This window comes from Bombus flavifrons, chromosome 6, assembly GCF_040668555.2.
Source record: "Bombus flavifrons isolate JBK064 chromosome 6, iyBomFlav1_principal, whole genome shotgun sequence".
NCBI classification, from domain to species: Eukaryota; Metazoa; Arthropoda; class Insecta; order Hymenoptera; family Apidae; genus Bombus; species Bombus flavifrons.
This window is the reverse complement of record NC_138447.1, coordinates 3428013-3444882: the sequence shown is the minus strand read 5'-3', so window position 1 is coordinate 3444882 and position 16870 is coordinate 3428013. Positions and strand designations below refer to the sequence as shown.

Below are 16870 nucleotides of genomic sequence, written 5' to 3'. Positions count from 1 at the left end.
TCATCGATTTATCTATAATTTAAAAAATAATACGTTGAAACGTCCAGCAACATTCTTCTAGTTGCAAATTAGTATAGTAAGAGGCTTGGAATAAATCAAAAGATTATCACTTAGATAATCCTAAACGTGGAAACGTGAGACTATTACAAACTACGTTTAATCGTCCATCAGAAATATTATTGCTTAAGAATTCTAGGCGATTTGAGTTTAACAACGCTAATCATCGATAATTTCTTTCTATTCGATGCAATATTAATGTTCAAGGTAACAAAATGGTGAAAAACACAGTGTGATTATCTCAGTCGCCGTCACATGCTTTTCTTCGTTTCCATCATAATCCTATCACTTTATTTATCCCTATTCAATCGCTATATTATATCACTATATTAATTTCAGTATCATTGTATACGGACCGTTTCTTGAGAAACCACGTACGAACCTCAACGAAGTCGATTAAAATTTAACTTCTGCGCGACTCGTGTAAATTTCCGTCTTCAGTTTCAAAAGCTTCGATACTTCCAAACCACAATCGAACATGGATAATCCTCGTCGAAGTCATCGACTAGAAATCCCCAAAGAAAACGTTTATCTAATCGTTTCCCCTATCCAGTCGACAGATTTTCGCGAGAAAAAAGAACGCAGCGGCTTGACTCGGTAGTCAAAAGGCCACGTATAAATCACGCGGTGGCATCTTAGATAATGACAGTCATACGGCGGGCTCGTGTGCGCCGGCCACGACGGCTGATATATTGTTCGGTGGCCGGCGAAGGTAGCGGTTAAAATTCTTCGCGAATGATAATCCGGCTTCGACCGGGAGAATCGATGCGTGCACGATTTCCGGGCTATCGCGATCGGCCTGTTGCATCGTTAGGCGGTAACACGGCCTAAGTAATCATCGATCGGAGAAATTACACGCTTCCGCTTGTTTCTACTTGCGCCGGTCCGCGTTCCCGGCACACTGTTGCTGAGCCGGTGGTACATGGTACCCCACAAAATGGGGAACATGCACTCCAATTCTCGGCTGCTTCCCTTAATTCTGGTTACTTAGACTTGATTCCTTTTACTGTCGTCGATCGTTGTTTTGGTGCAATGAGAAGATCGAAACCGAATATTATCAAGAAAACATGAAATTATATACGGGATCTGCGCTTTTTTCTTTTGTTTCTTGAGTGTTGAGCGTAAATTTGGTTGATGAATGAATTGTGGATGATGAATGGAGAATCGAACAAGCATCGATCGAGAATCAATGATTAAAGTAAACCGATTGTTTTAATAAGTGACGCTAGTGGATAAACAGTGTGGCTCATTTTCTTCGATATCTTTGTACGTCGAAATCTTGCTGGATCTTTTGGAAAGGTATTTTCGCTGGAAGTACGTGGTTAATGGTAAAGTGTACATACTGTTTTTTAATTCGACGCGAAACGTTAAGAAAATGGCTGTTATTAAAACGAAGACTGATATCAACATAGAGGCGGAATTAGACTATTCCATCAAAGAAAACACTTCCAAAGTTTTCTTCTTCAAAGTATTATACACTGCAGCTAGAGAATTAAATGATTAAAACACTGTCTAAATTATATTCGTCGAAATAATTTAAAAAAAATCAAATTACACGGAAGACTTCCTTCGATTACATTAGTTATAGCTTGTACAAGTTTTTACGGCGAGATAGATAATATTTAAAAGGAAAAAAGAGGAAGCAAGGAACTGTTATATTCAGTATGTTATTATTGCTTTAACTCTGTTACGTTCTTTAAGTCAGTTTCAATTTAATTATCCTTTTTTGTGGTTAAAAAATTATATCTCTAATATTGAAAATCCCTAGGATTAAAATAATTTTGCTCGATTTCGAAGAAAACAATATTCTGCAATAAGTTGTCGTACAGAAACAATGTTCGTGATTTATCCATTTGCAGGATAACTCTATATAACGAATAGAAGATTGAGTTATTAGTAGATCCTTCATCGAGGTAGTTTACGCGTTCTTCTGTAGGAAAACATACATTGAAGTAGAAGATAAACGACCAGATGCAACGATGAAACAATGTTAAACTATTCGCACGAATCGTATGCAAATTATCCTGAGTGACCGTTTTCGTTGGCGGGCAAATTGCGAACGATTATGAAGATTACAGGTGTCGTAAGCACCTTCTCACTTGCCGTTCAATTTGTCGGAAATGAAGAGATTTTTGTGTTTTATTACACAGTAATAAGAAATGCGTAGGAGACAAAACCACCTTGCAGCGATGTTCCTGTGTTCGTATATATTCTGCGCCGCAAATCTTCACGGAACATCAAATTTTATGCCGAACCTCTAATCCTTGCGATTCATTTTTCTCTTTTCCTTCTTTAAAAATTTGTTAGGATATTTAAAATTTGTTATCTCGATTTTCTTGTTACTTTTACTTTAATCCTTATACAAGAAGTTTTTTTGCGAATTGCGTAAGAAATAATCGAGTGTTCGTATGGTGTATAGAAGTACCTATTATAAATTTCATTACTAGTTACGTGTTTATGATATCATAGCTGTTCGAAGTACCAATCTTCAACTCTCTAAAACCAATCATCATCGAGTGTTAATCAAAGGTTCACGACTGCGAGTCACCTCTAACAACATCGAAACTGATCGAGAATTTAAGTTACGACTGTTCTTCTCTGACAAGGGTACGCTTTCATAACCAGACATAATTAAAACTAATAACGTGCGTTTCGGCTTCCAATCAGGAAGAACACGCTCAGAGTCAGACACGAAAACCACGCATTTTTATCGGAGGATACCTCATGCTAAGTGAAAGTCACGTTATAACCTTTAACTGTTTGTTTAATTGTATAGTAGCCATTATTTTAACATGTAGAAAGTATAGAGATCAAAGATCTGTGCAGCGATTAAAGCTTTGAAACTGTCAGTTTTGGATAGAGGAAGATCGACGATTGAACATTTGAGATAATGATTAAAAGATTTGGATGACGATCGATCCTTTAAAATACCTTAAAATATTATTTTCTGAAGAAAATGGGTTATAGGTACATATGTATTATGATCAGAGTTTGCAGATGAGTTTTATACGTTACAAGAACGAACGATAGATTCAGAGATAACATTCGCGCGAAGAATCGCATCGAGAACGATCGTGGATGATTTTTACGGGCGCATCCCCTAGAAATACGGCTAATGGAATCCTTGATGCTACTCTATAGATCCTGGAATTGGCACGGAGGTAAACGCGTTTCATTGGGATTCTGCGTACACAAAACAGTAACATCTTAGGATTACGTAAATAAATTATCCATAACTTTATACTACAACATCAACATCGGACGATATTCGCCTATTATCCTTTCCGGTGTTTCTACGCAATGCGCTTTTCTATGCGCTCTCAATGCGCAAATAGAGTACTGAGATATCCTTTATAAGCATTTCAGAAATATTAACTCTTCGTTATGCGTTTATTATTTCCAGACATCTTTTTTATTTCATTACTTGGACCGCTTGTAAAGATTGATTTACAGCGAATTTGAAAGATTGTTAATAGCATAGATAAACCATTTTTAAATGAAATAAATTCATTCTATGATTGTTATTTGGTCTGCTGAATGTTTCATATTTGAGATATAATTTTGCTTTAAGTAGTAATACCATCTAGTATTAGCTAACTAATATACAAACATGACCTGTCATGTTTCAAATCTGATTTGAAATTAAAGGAAATTGTTCTAAAATTTCAATTTCATCCACCTTCTCTCAAATATAAAAAGCTACTACCACCCAGTTCAATTGATCCAAGAGTCTCGTAATCTCAATCAGATTAATCCAGACATCAATTTCATCTAAAACATACCTAGCTTTCATATACCTAATCTATACAACAATTTATTCACTGAATCCTACAGTACACCTGCTACAAGAGAAACCATTCACAGGAGAAAATTTTCTTACGTGGACAGGTATCGGCACGAAAAGCGGTTAATGGAACTTCTAATAGCGTCGGATCGCTGCATCGAACAGTGGCAGGACTGTAGTTATAGGATAGCGTGGTCACATCTCAGGATCCCGCGTAGATTTTTCCTGAAACCCGTTTCGTGACCTCGCACATGGGCTTGTATCTTACGACAATCCTGCCTACGCGTGAGCACGTCTCACTGGCCTCTGTCCCCGTTTTCGAGAGTGGTCAGCGGCATCGCTTCCTCGAACGATCACGATGCCCAATCAGAGAGGAGGAGCACCGTCGATCACTTATCTCGTGCGCGATCCCTATCTCGAGATAACTTTTCTGATAATTAGATCGTTTAAATGATCGAAAGATCGAGATAAGGATTTGAATAAAGTATATTATCCATGATAACGATAATAAAAATGAAGAAAGTGAGAATAAATCAATTTTGTTGTCTTCTGTAATTTTAGCTTGTTACAGTATCAAGAAATGTCTTAACGTTCAATCGAAACTTCGAAAGAATAATGATTTGAAGTATGATCTACTGAATTCTATTGCGATATCTTATGATCCTTTCAAAGAACGACGCTATGGAAGTATGTAGGTATTTCTATAAATTAAAAGTAAAATAAACATTTCCCTATGTATAAAATTAATTTTAGCAAACTAGAAGTAAAATGAAAATAAGATAAAGAAAGGGGGAAGAGAGTCGATGATGACATTCAGAAAGAATTGCGAATACTTATGATATTCATCACCTATCACGACCTTTTATATTTTAGCAGTTTTTTTAGTTCAAAATTCAATAAATTAGGGACTACCTAAAAAGGAACTAAAGTTCACTATGAAGAAAGAATCAATCAAGGACGTGCGAATGGTATTCGTGGATCGTTCAGACGGGTAATGGAGGATTTTATGACGAGCGTGAAATTTAGCAAGTATGATGTCCGTTGAAAAGCAGCATCAGATAAAATAACAATTTTACAGAAGTCAAGATTTACTGCTCTGCTTCGTCCAACGATTCTTGACTGCATTTTTCGACATCTTTTCTTTCTTCACTTGAAGGTGATGGGAGATATTGTTCACCGAGACGTCGATGCAATAAACGTATGAATGTTGTTTTTAATGTCCCGTTTCTAGATATTTCCGCTACACGCCACTTGATGAATACTTTAAAGCAATGTGTGCGTCGTCTTTACGATAGCAATTATAACGTTACAGTATGACGTAATAAACGATTATGCGCGCTTCGTTATGCGCTAGAAGAAGTCTGATAACTGCTTTGAGTTACATCCCATATTGCGGTATGAGATAATTTGTACTAACAAGCTATCATTTTTAAATAACCCAATATGTTTAGAACAAGTTGTAGAAAGGCCTTCCTAGATTAGAAGAACGGCTATTACAATTTACTGCTTTTCTATCATTAGTACAAAATTACATGGATGAAATTACTCAAGCTCCAAAAATGTTTATCGCAGTTACTATCATTAGTGAAATTAAAAAAAAAAAAGAAAACTTGGTAATATTAGAATTTTTTTTATATTGCCAATTACCTTCAATAAACCGTACATTATATATTTCTAGTGGTCTCAAACATAACATTTTCAATGAAAAGACATCTTCTACTCAACGATCGTTTTATTGGAACAGATAGAGCCAAGGGAAAGGGATCTCAATCAAACAAAATTTTTAACTTGGAAGCACTTTTCCATGTTCCCAGTTATCCCCAATAAATCATACAAAACCACTATCTTCAAATATTTCTAAAGACGTAAAACGTAAAATTTCGATTCGAGAAACACTTCAGAAACAGGACAGTCTCCGACTCGAATGAAGGAAAGGGCGCTTTAGCTAAATAAGGAGCGGTCGTGCATCGAGCTTCCTGGACTGTAAAGATGACGCGCTAATAGCTTCGTTTTATGATAGTCCTGAATCCGGACACCTGATTTGTTGCCGTATGTCAGAGTTGAATACTCTCACGACAGTGGAGCAGGTATAACCATGCGTAGGCGGACACTTCAACCGACAGCTGGTCTTTCACTTGCCACGTGAGAATTTAGTTTCTACGCAATGTAGTTTGAGAGCCGTCCGTCGAACAGGGTTATGGAGTACGTTTTAAAAGAGGATAAATGTCACTGAAACGCTGCCACATACCACCGGTCTATGTATTCTCAAGTTTCGTGATATGGCATCCGATATATTCATTTTTCGCGTCGAGTCGAAATGTCCGTGCGAACGGGGAGAAATAACGTCGCGCAATCAATGCTTCCACATGTTATTAAGTGTTATCGATGTTAGCTTCGATTCCTTTTTGTCGGAAACCACGACGTGTACATTCACGTAGTTTTGAAAGGAAGAGCTCCGCGTCTCGGTTTTCACCTTTCATAAATAGTTTGAAGTATTCAGAATTATATATACTTTATGATTTATGAACAATGCATTTAAAAATTAATTAAAGAATTTTCGTTCAGAAAGTGTTTACTATATAAACACTCTTTTTGAATTTTCATTCCCGTGTTTCTCTTTAAAATAATCCTATCCATTAGCTGTATTCAATGTCGAATCGAATAATGTGAATTAGGAAATGTAATCAATGATATTAATCAACACGACCAATGTTCTTAAGACTCAGCTGTTTATCGGAAAAATGAAGAAAATCGTTTCTTATTGTGAAAAAGAGAGATGAAAAAGAAAAGACTTACATCATCCCTGTCCTCGTGGAGATCATCGTCGGCGCTCTCCTCGAGGACAAAGCCCACGTCGTTGTTGTTTCTGGTGAGTGAGGGCAATTTCCTGGGTGTGAGCTCCTCGCCATCTGTGTCTCTCTTACGCTTGCCGTCTCTATGTTCGTTCAGCGTGGTCTCGTGCTCGTCCAACATGTCGGTAACCATCAGTTCCGACTCGACGCTCGTCGGGGACACGACTTCGTCCAGCGGTGACATCGTCGACCTGTCGGCTTCACCAGCTTCCAGCACGGACATGATGAGCCACTTTTCCCGGCACAGATGCTTCCTCGGTCACGATCACCAGAATTCGCGGACAGTCGGGTCTCGTCTTCGACGGGACAATTTGCGTCGGTTGCCAAGAGGTGGCAACGAGGCACCTCCACTCATCCAGTGAGTACGGACGCACGTTCATAGAGCCTTCCTTCGGTGCCCAATTCCCTTTTCTATTCACGTGATCGTTTGTTCGACGATTCGTTTTAACGATTAAATAGATACATCTGACCAGGATGTGTTTTTTCAAATGATGATTTATAAAATTATTTTAATAGACAGAGCTGCTATTAAACACTCTTAAAAGGAAACTAATTAGATTGTCATCGATGATCGAGAGTTTCCTCCCACGGTTTCAATCTGCGACACGATTCCAGGTCTATTAATCACTTTCCATTCGAATCGATCTTCTCCTATGAACATCGCTTCGTTGACATTTTATCAGAGTTATACTCGTTGAGACTTCCTGCCATTAATCACTTTCTTCTATACGAGCTTGTTTCCTCTTCGCGCATACATCTACGTTTATGTTTGTTAAAGCCACCAGATTTGGCGAATCTCGATAATCGAGTTTGCGTTCACCCCGCCCCAAGACAATGGGCTGATAAATCGCCTGTACCCGATAACGGTGCTGCTCACCGCTAAACAGGACCCCGGCCAGAGCACATCCAATTTTCCAAACCAGCCTGACCCTCTTTTTCCTCTGGATGATCGGTCGCTGAATCGAGCACGAATACCTGCTGCCGAGTACTTGTATACGAAACGAGAAACTCCGCGAATTCCGATCGTGAACAGGTGTTTAAAGATTTCGACTCGATGGTCGCGGAGATGGAATTAACGATTATTTGGAATTCGTTAAAAATCCTCGTTCGAGTGTCTTATTGTGGAGTGATACGCACGAATTATGTTTCTTTGCAGCTTGATTGAAGCTCGGTTTGTGATTTAATTAAGATGATTATAAAGTTTACACTCTGTTGGCTTGTGTTTAAATATATTCTGAACCCAAATTTACCGGAGTTAGTAAGATTCGTCGACGAAACGATCGACTTTCAGTCAACAAGCGACTGGAACGAAATCGCTTCACGTGTGCGTGGAGCACGCAACTTTAAAACCAGACGTAAAACGATCCCGCGGCGCGCGTCTCTGCGGGCATTAAAGTCTCTGACTTTCCACCGGTTTCGCTGATCGATGACGTAGAAACCTGAATTCTTGCGGGCGATCTCTTCGTGCAGTTTAATAACACGGTCGTCACCGCGTAACTATATCTTCGTTCGGTGTGATTCGCATTAAACGACGCGATCGACATCGTATCGTCGCTTGAAAATGTGAGCGAAGTCGCGTTGATCGATGTCCATGACTGCGTGATATTAGCAAAAACTATAGTATGACGCACGAAAGTGACAGAACGAATGCACTCGCAACGAGTCGACGCGATTAGATCATTCGGAAGAAGGAGGCGGTTCCGCGAGAGCCGAGCGCAAATGTCCTGAAAAGACGTAAAAACGTAGCCAGTTACGAACAGTCACGTGGCGAGTCAAGCTCGTGACGTACGTTCCTTGCTTACTACTGTTCTAACATTCAACTTAGCCTGTTTGGCCCGATTTCACCGTGGAATCGAGTCGTGGACCGCTACCGGTAATAGGATTGCACCGATCGATACCCGCACTCTTCCTATCGGCATCACGACTTCTGATTTCGATGCTCGAAACCTCGTGCACAACGATTCGCGCATGTTCATAATTTATGTTTTAATTGATCAAAAGTGTTAAATTCTGGCTTCCTTTTCTGTAAATGTATTCGATTAAACATGACAGTTTACGTATTGATTTCTAAAATTATCACTGATAACAAGTTGATGTCGATGAAGCTGTATCTATCACCTCGTTCCATAACACGATCACCAATCATCGTTTTCATTCATTCATATTTCTAGCTAATCACCGATCAAATTTGTTGTCCTTCGATGGGTTTGTTAGCGTCTCCCATGATAGCCTGAAATTCCCTGGCTTCGCAGACACAATATAGCAACAAGTAACACACGCGTTTTCTTTATCGATGGCCGATACGATCCGCATCGGAAACAACGTGAGCCGGTTCGCAGACGTAACGCAACCGATCAATATCCACGTCGAAACATCCTCGGGCGAGAGTGCGTTGAGAGGAACGGCGAATCCCTCGGGCGTCGTGCGACGGATGTTGACGTCCCACGACGAAGATCCGCGGTTTCGATCTGAGTCACGTGGCCGCCAGTGTCACGTGGGGGCGGAGAGGGCGGTCACGGTAGCACGAAGACAGCCACACGAGACCAAGAGGGAACGGTCGAGAAGATAACCTGCGGACTCCGGATCGCCGTGCAACGTGTCGCAATTTTGGAAAAGTCGATGCGCGAAAAGTGTGGTAGAAACACGTAGAAGCGCGCGTATTCAATCGAAGGTCGACGAGGACCGATCGTGCGACACCGCGTTGCCGCGCGCGCCTCTCGAGAATGGCCTAGAGGCGAAAAGAGGAAAGGATCTCCTCGAGTGGCGCCGCCCGCGGCAGGAGGGGGCAAATCTCTCTCCTGCTCTTGTCGAGAGCAAGTGTCGGGCCCGCACGATATGCCCGCTGGACCACCACCACTACCTCCGCGTCCTCTCGGCCACCACCACCACCATAACCAGCATCCTCGGCCACCACCACCGACGTAACGCCGACCACGCTACCACGGCCGATGCCATCGGTATCACCTTCACGAGAGAACGCCGTCGCCGTCGATACCAGCTGTCCTCTCTGAGCGAACACACGGTCTCCCCTTCTCTTCCACGAGCTTCCTCGGAGCTTCTCTTCCTCGCCATGACTGTCCATCGTCGTTGTCGATGATTCCCCACCTCGACAGGCAGCGCAGCAACTTGTCTCTGTTCAACCACGACCGGGAACCGCTCGTCGCCTCTTTGTCTCGCCGACCGTTGCTACCGTCTCATGCTCTCAAGACATCGTATCAAGATAGATATGGACGATATCTATCCTATTCCCTAGCCGGAAAACACCGAGAACCAGCTTTGTTCTACTATTTACCAGTCCGAGTGTTTGCCTCGAGCACGCGTACTCGATATCCTTTTCCCTCTATCTTTTTCCCGATCCACTCCCTTTCATCCTGCTTCTATCTTATTCATGCACGATTCCATTCGATCAACTTGGTCCTTCCTCGGAAGAGCACGCTAGCCTGTACGCTTACTTCATGCTTGTTTTAGTCTGTCTCTGGTATTCTCGCATATCTTTCTCTATAATAAGCGATAATAAACGGGTGGAAGAGTTAAAGAGGAGCGACACACTCGCGATTGATTCACACATGCTTCGATATTTTCCATTAACGGATCTCGGAATAGCAAGGTCCGTCTTCCTCGCTGTCAGTTTCGCTAATTTTCGCACCATTACTCTCGCTATCAGTCGGTTCATGTGGTATGCGGCGGACGATATCACCGCCGTTCATAGTCGTTCACGCGAGTCATAAGCTCGGTTTCACGTTGCGTGTCGACGGTTTGCGCGAACGCGTGGCGTTGCTGTGACAGTAGACGTCGACACCTCGAAGTTTATTCCTTGGTCACCGGCTTTAAATCGCCACTAACTCCTTAGCTTGTGCGATACCTCGGCGAATGCGTTCCTTTGACCGCTCGCGACCGTTCGATCGACTGGTAAATTGCGCCGGACCGGTCTCACCTTCTCTCCCCCTCGTACACCCTTGCTTTCTCTATCTTCCTCCGCGACTATCCTCGTTCTCTTGCCATTCTTCCAATTAGCATCCTGTAAGTAGAGCTATGAGCGATTCGAACGTTTCTTCGTCTCTTCAGGATACGCCTGAATGCTTTTAGCGTGTGTTCGATGAATCGAAGATCGGACGTGAGTAGGGATTGTTTTACGCCGCAAAAACTGACGATATAATAAACGTGACGATACTGTCGAAGTTGTGCCAATGATCGCGATATGCCGGTTGCAAGTGAAGTCTTTTAAAGAGAACTTCTAGGATTAATTGAAATATTATGATGCTGCTCGTCGTAATTGAATTCCGACGAATAGTTAAATTTAGTAGATTGGATCTTTTCTCCTTTTAGATGTATTTCTATCTTCTCTTAAAATATGACGTGATCACAAAAGACGTATCAATTAATTGATATTAATCTCATTTTCAAAGTAATTTGAAGCTCCGAGGAAAGCCTGTAAACTTTGGAATTCGAACTTCTATTAACTTTGATGCCGTTAGAATACACCATAAAGCTCAATTAAAATCGCAATTTTCATTTTGTTCCTTCGTAACGATTAGAAGATCGTTTTATTGTTGATGTCCGATATTTTTATGAATAACGTGCGCGTGCTGAAATAAAGAAAAAAATGTCGGCATCCTGTGACAGGATCACATATAGGGGAACATTCCTCCATATGTTAACCCAAATATGAGCAACGGCGAACGTGAAATAAGACGCTCATTAAGAAAGAATGTTTTGTTGGAACAGTTAGCGGCGGTATATAATTTAAACTGCAATAAACTTGCTTAGAGCATACGTTGTTCTGTTACCTCATGTTCTATCCCGCGACTTAATATTCGCGCAAAAACCAACAAACGAAACGAAGCTAACTACTTCGATTGCGGATTTATAGTGGAATAACTGAACCGTAATCAGTCGTGAATTACGCGTCCATTGCTAACGATTACGTTATAAATACCAATTTGCCAGAAATATCTTTGTTGCATCTATTATTGCCTCGAATCATAGTATCATAATTATGAATGTTCCTTCTCGAGAAAATGATCATGCCAGAGTAAATGAAAGTACTTAATACCTTTTAAAATCGCGATATTGTTGAGTGACAATAAATATGCCGAATTATTTGATATAAAATTTTTTTAAAAGCATACCAACATTCAATTCAACTTTTCCGTTGTCTTAATAAACTCGTAGCATTATATTTCTTATAAAAAAATAATTTAAAACATTTCACATAATATTTTGCTAAAATATTTCTCACCTTTCGTATTAAATGTGACTTTAATCCATTCCCTTTATATTTTCATCGCGTATTCGCAAAGCAATCCTCGCTTCTGAGATACGCACCCTTATTATCGCGAGGATCGATATCAGGCTTTAACGAGTAAAAATATTCGGGTTAGATGAATAGTAACTGGCAACAACGGACCTTCGAATCGCAGTTTCCAAAGGAGGCTGGTCCCTCCGGCATGCGAAGACAGATCGGCTCTTTTTTCCTCTTCCTCCTTGCACATTTCGCGCACCTGTCCAGCCACGACGGATGCTGCTGTTATTTCGTTTCCTATAAGTTTCTTTTATTTTCTTTTTCCTTTTTCAAGTTAAATCGTCTAAGTGATTTTAATTACGCATGAAACTCTACGCTAAGTAACTGTGATATAATTCCATTTCTGAGAGAAATTCGCAGCGAATCGTAGACAAGTATCGACGAATTTATGGGATGATATGTGATAGAGATTTGTTTGTGTGTATGTGCAGAGCGTAATAACATTTGAAAATCAAACAACTAGAAAATTGTTCGATATTCTTTAATTCAGCTTTTGAAAATCCCTTTATGATAAATAATAAAAAAATTGTCTCGTCCACTAATTCTATTAATTATCGTTAGTGACTTTCTTAATAACAGTTATCTAATCAGACATGATACAATAAAAACTTTCGTATAAAGAAGTTTTTATCTCAACATTGTAATTATTTTGAAATTGTTCCGATAACGGAGTTACTCGTGCAAAAGTTATCGAACGAGCACAGAGAAGCAAAAATCGGTGCGAGAAAGCCACCCACGTACGTAATTATGAGATCACTGCCGAAAACAGCGTGGATCCGTGTCCAATAGGGAAGAAGGAGGCAACCGTGTGGGGACCGAGCAAAAAGGAGAATGGTTAACGAACTCGTTCGACGCATTCCCCGTGTCAGGATACAAGGGGAGATACGTCGGCCGTGTTACAAGAACGCTGCTCGATATATCGTGACGTAAGCGGGGGAATTTCGAGGAGAACGAGCGCGACGCGTTCGAATGCTTCTATGAAAGTGGAACGCTGCGCGTTTCTCGTGATTTACAATGTGTTACCTGAATAAAAATAGACCGGGGCGTGCTCTATAAACGAGATATACGAGCGTGTAAAGTACTTGGAAATTTGAAGCAAAAAACGAAAAAGACTAAATTCGAAATTTGCAAGAGTTTTGCTTACGCGTGGTTGAATATTCTGTCGCAATTTGTTATAATTTCAACTTTCGACGACAATTCTGTAGTCAGTTATCTGCCGTTATGATTATCATAAATCTGTTTAATTGCCGATAAAATATTTTTAATTGGAACTCGGTGATATAATTGAACCGCTCAGAAGTCAAACTCATCAATTTCATATTTTATGAAGTTCTCAATTGCATGAACCAGGCACATAATTAGAATTTAATATCTTAAAAAAACAAACGACGTGTTGTCACGAATTTATTTATCGTAAAGAGACGATGTAAGGAGATCGCAAATTCCAAGGTAAATTTTAGAATGTAATATTTTTAATTTCAATTTATTTCGAATTTCGTTATAATATTTAATTTCAATTAGCCCTAATTTTAATTCTCCATATTGCAAAATTTGTATCCTATTTCTCATAAAGAGAAAATGAGATGTGCAAGCTTCAATGTAATCTCATTTTACCCCCCTGCATTAATCCTTTTCTTTTTCTTTTCCTCTTCTGATCTCAATATCTAAGCTTAATTACAACAACGTCAAATCAACAGGCGTACTATTAACTCCCTAGTATCGTATCACGAATCCATTCAGGAACGATAAAAAGATCCAAACAGAATAGCAATAGACGCGACAGCTTACCCTATTCGAGTTAATGTGTATTCGCGTGCCGAACGTGATCGTCGAACGGCACAGCGCGGCGCGATACATTTTTCAGATTACAGAAGGATTACTCGATAACGGTGAATACGTCTTTCGGGTGTGAGACGCATTGACGTTCCCCGGAGAAATCTTTGAGCATATTTTCACGTCTCTTGTAAGGGTGTCTCTGCCGGATGCAGATAGCGGCGGCCGTGTCCCACAATATGTGGCCACGTATGTGATCTGCACAATGTCCCTGATGGTAAAGGCCATCCAACCTGTACGATACGACATAATACTGGCTTGGATAATATATTGCTGTACAAATGGCACGACGTCCCTGTCGCCCCGGCCTACCTGTATCCGCTTATCTCCGCTCGATTTTCTCGCCAGCGTTCCCGTCGTTTACATAGACTCCACTCGCTTGATCTACTCGCCTTACGTTTTCGGGACATGTGAAAAATCAGCTCGCTCGAAAACAATTTACATTCGTCCTGTGTTTCTTCCGTCTAACTTTAATCCAGAAATCGACAAAATTTATCAATAGTTTCACGAAAATTTAGTTATTTCTACCTATATTTGACTTTAACCAGTTAGCTGTTTTTGACGAGTACACTCGTCGTGAGTGAAAAGTAATTACAATTTGCTGTTTAAATTGCAATTTAGTAATTGCAGTAAATTGCAGTGATAATATTACGAAATAAAACAGTAATTTCATTACAACCTAATTGTATATTATAACAGCTACATATACTTTACGTTTGACGAGTATACCTATCATCGTTTACTTTTTGCAACACATTTTAGGTATACATTTTTCAAAGAGGTTGCAACAGATAACTGGTTAGGAATTATGATGTCTCCGATATTCGTCATTAGAAGGATTCAGAGGTTCTATCCACAAAATTAAATCCTCTAATCAGATTTTCGCTCTCTAGACGTAAAATTGTAAGGATAAGGATTGCTAGGAAACCGAATAAACTTCGTCGCTCTGTTTTTTCCACTATCATCTGTATTTTCATCTATACATACTTTTCTTCACGTGTGTAATGAAGTTAATTTATTAATATAATTACTACTTATATATTGTAATAATAGTAGTAGCAGTATTATTGTATATGTGATTTATTAATAATGTATAGTATTGTATATGCAAATTTGGTAGATAATACTCTGTGCAGATTACAACCCCTTATACATATGTATGCATGCGATATCAGTATCATTTTATTAAATAGTTTTTTAAGTTTACAACGTAGGAAGAACTTGATACATGATAAATTAACAAGTATTTAGATCGGTATAATTTCCGCTACGAATAGTAGCGGAAACTTGCTTAATGTATATCTGTCATTTAAATACATTCTTTTTCATCTGTTTTTTCAGTTAGTACATAAACAACATGTAATATGACACTACATAGGCGAAATAAACATATGAGAAATATAATTAAATAATTTAAGCTAAGATAAGCGAGAGAGCTCTAGAGGATATAAGAGGATTTGATGAGAACAGGGTAATGAAATTGAAGAGAAATCACGAGTGTACTTTTCCAATGTTACAAATTAATGTAGCGAACTGGCTAAGGTATGTATACAAATTTTAACAGTTGTATGCTCTTACTTGCTTCTTGTGTCTGCGTAATTTTTTTTTCTATTGTATCCAATAGATCTGACTATCTGTCATTATGGTACTCATAGAATCAGGTACTAAAGTGTATCACGCATATATTAGAGAAAAAAACTGGTGTGACGAGAATCTCTTTAGTTGTATCTGCTTTTTTTTTTCGCTGACAAATACAATTTCCATGTATTAATAGGTACTTAATTAACATACATTTCATTGACTGCTAGAAAAAACATTAGAAAAACTATATTCGTATAAACGTGTACATGTATTTGGGCAGAGAAAGAAAAACGGGATACCATTAATCATATTTTTGCGTCGTTTAAAAGCACACTATTGGAAAAGCATAGAAAATACTAATTAATTTATATCAATGTCCTGTCGAACGTTTAACGATTTCGAACATAATGTAAGGTTAATAATACAAAATCAAAATAATAATAATAAAAATCATAGAATAATCAAATAACATTTTTCGCTTAAACATCGAACATCGATGTTCTATAACATATCATTTATACATATACATACACGTAAGTATAATATCAGATAAGATAACCGTACGTCGCTGAGTCCCATTACTTTTTAAAAGATAATACTGCTTTTGTTAAATAATTCATATTTAAATTTCTATAGTGAAAGAAATCGAATAATAAAATCTGTTGCCACATTGAACTTTCACTCTTTTTCTCTCGATTCACGTTTTAGATTGCTACTTCAAAGCGCTAATTTTTTTCCCATTAAATTTCGTAAACGTTTCTACTCGCGACCGATCGATCGAGTTAGCGCAAGACCAGTGTTCGAGCAAACGGGAAACAATTTAAACGGGAAAAGCAGAAATAAATGCGAGCACTGATTACCAGAAAATCACGTTGCCAATTGCGTGTCGCTGGATTGGACATTACGATCGCAATCACGACCATCTGGATCTGATCATTGCTATTTCGTTTCTTATCCATAGTCCAGTGAATGATAATGGTAAATAGGCGTGGCTTGTTCGAGATTTGTTATTACAATCACGTCTTCGACCACGCGATTAGAGTCGAATTGCGCGAGTCGCTTCTAATACAACCACCATTCTTGCGGAATCGAGTCTGCTGCCAGCCGATTTCGTTCCAACTCATCGTTCTCGCCACGCTTTTCTCGATCCAGACATCTTTTTGCCCATTTTCATCGTTTATATTGGAATTACATATTAGGTTTTGAAGTTGAGCTGAAGTTTTTATCGACAGAAATACAAAAAATCTATTCTACGATAAAGGATAAAGGAATTCTTGAAGCAATTCTGATTTTTTTCTGAAAGATACAATATTGTCGTCCAATCGCGTTATCTTTGACAAAACAGACAGTTTGTCGACAGTTTATAATAATTTGTCATTTACACGCGTAAGCGCCGTAATCATCTAATAAATTATCGGTCTATTGCTTTACCATGTTCGTAGACCATGCATCCCGTCAAAC

The 16870-nt window shown here is 39.3% G+C and overlaps 1 protein-coding gene across 5 annotated transcripts in view; it reads right to left on the bottom strand.

Annotated features, from left to right (window-relative positions):
- The window catches only part of TfAP-2 (transcription factor AP-2), a 200588-nt gene that overhangs the window by 75837 nt on the left and 107881 nt on the right, over positions 1-16870 (bottom strand). Inside the window, exon 1 of one of the 5 annotated variants that reach the window (XM_069115969.1) lies at positions 6638-9562. The exons of 3 other annotated variants lie outside the window; for them this stretch is intronic. In XM_069115969.1, the coding sequence (XP_068972070.1) occupies positions 6638-6916 (279 nt within the window). In that variant the 5' untranslated portion in view covers positions 6917-9562. Of the gene's footprint in view, positions 1-6637; positions 9563-16870 lie in introns of those variants that run through there. One more of the 5 variants, XM_069115968.1, reaches the window with a different exon arrangement.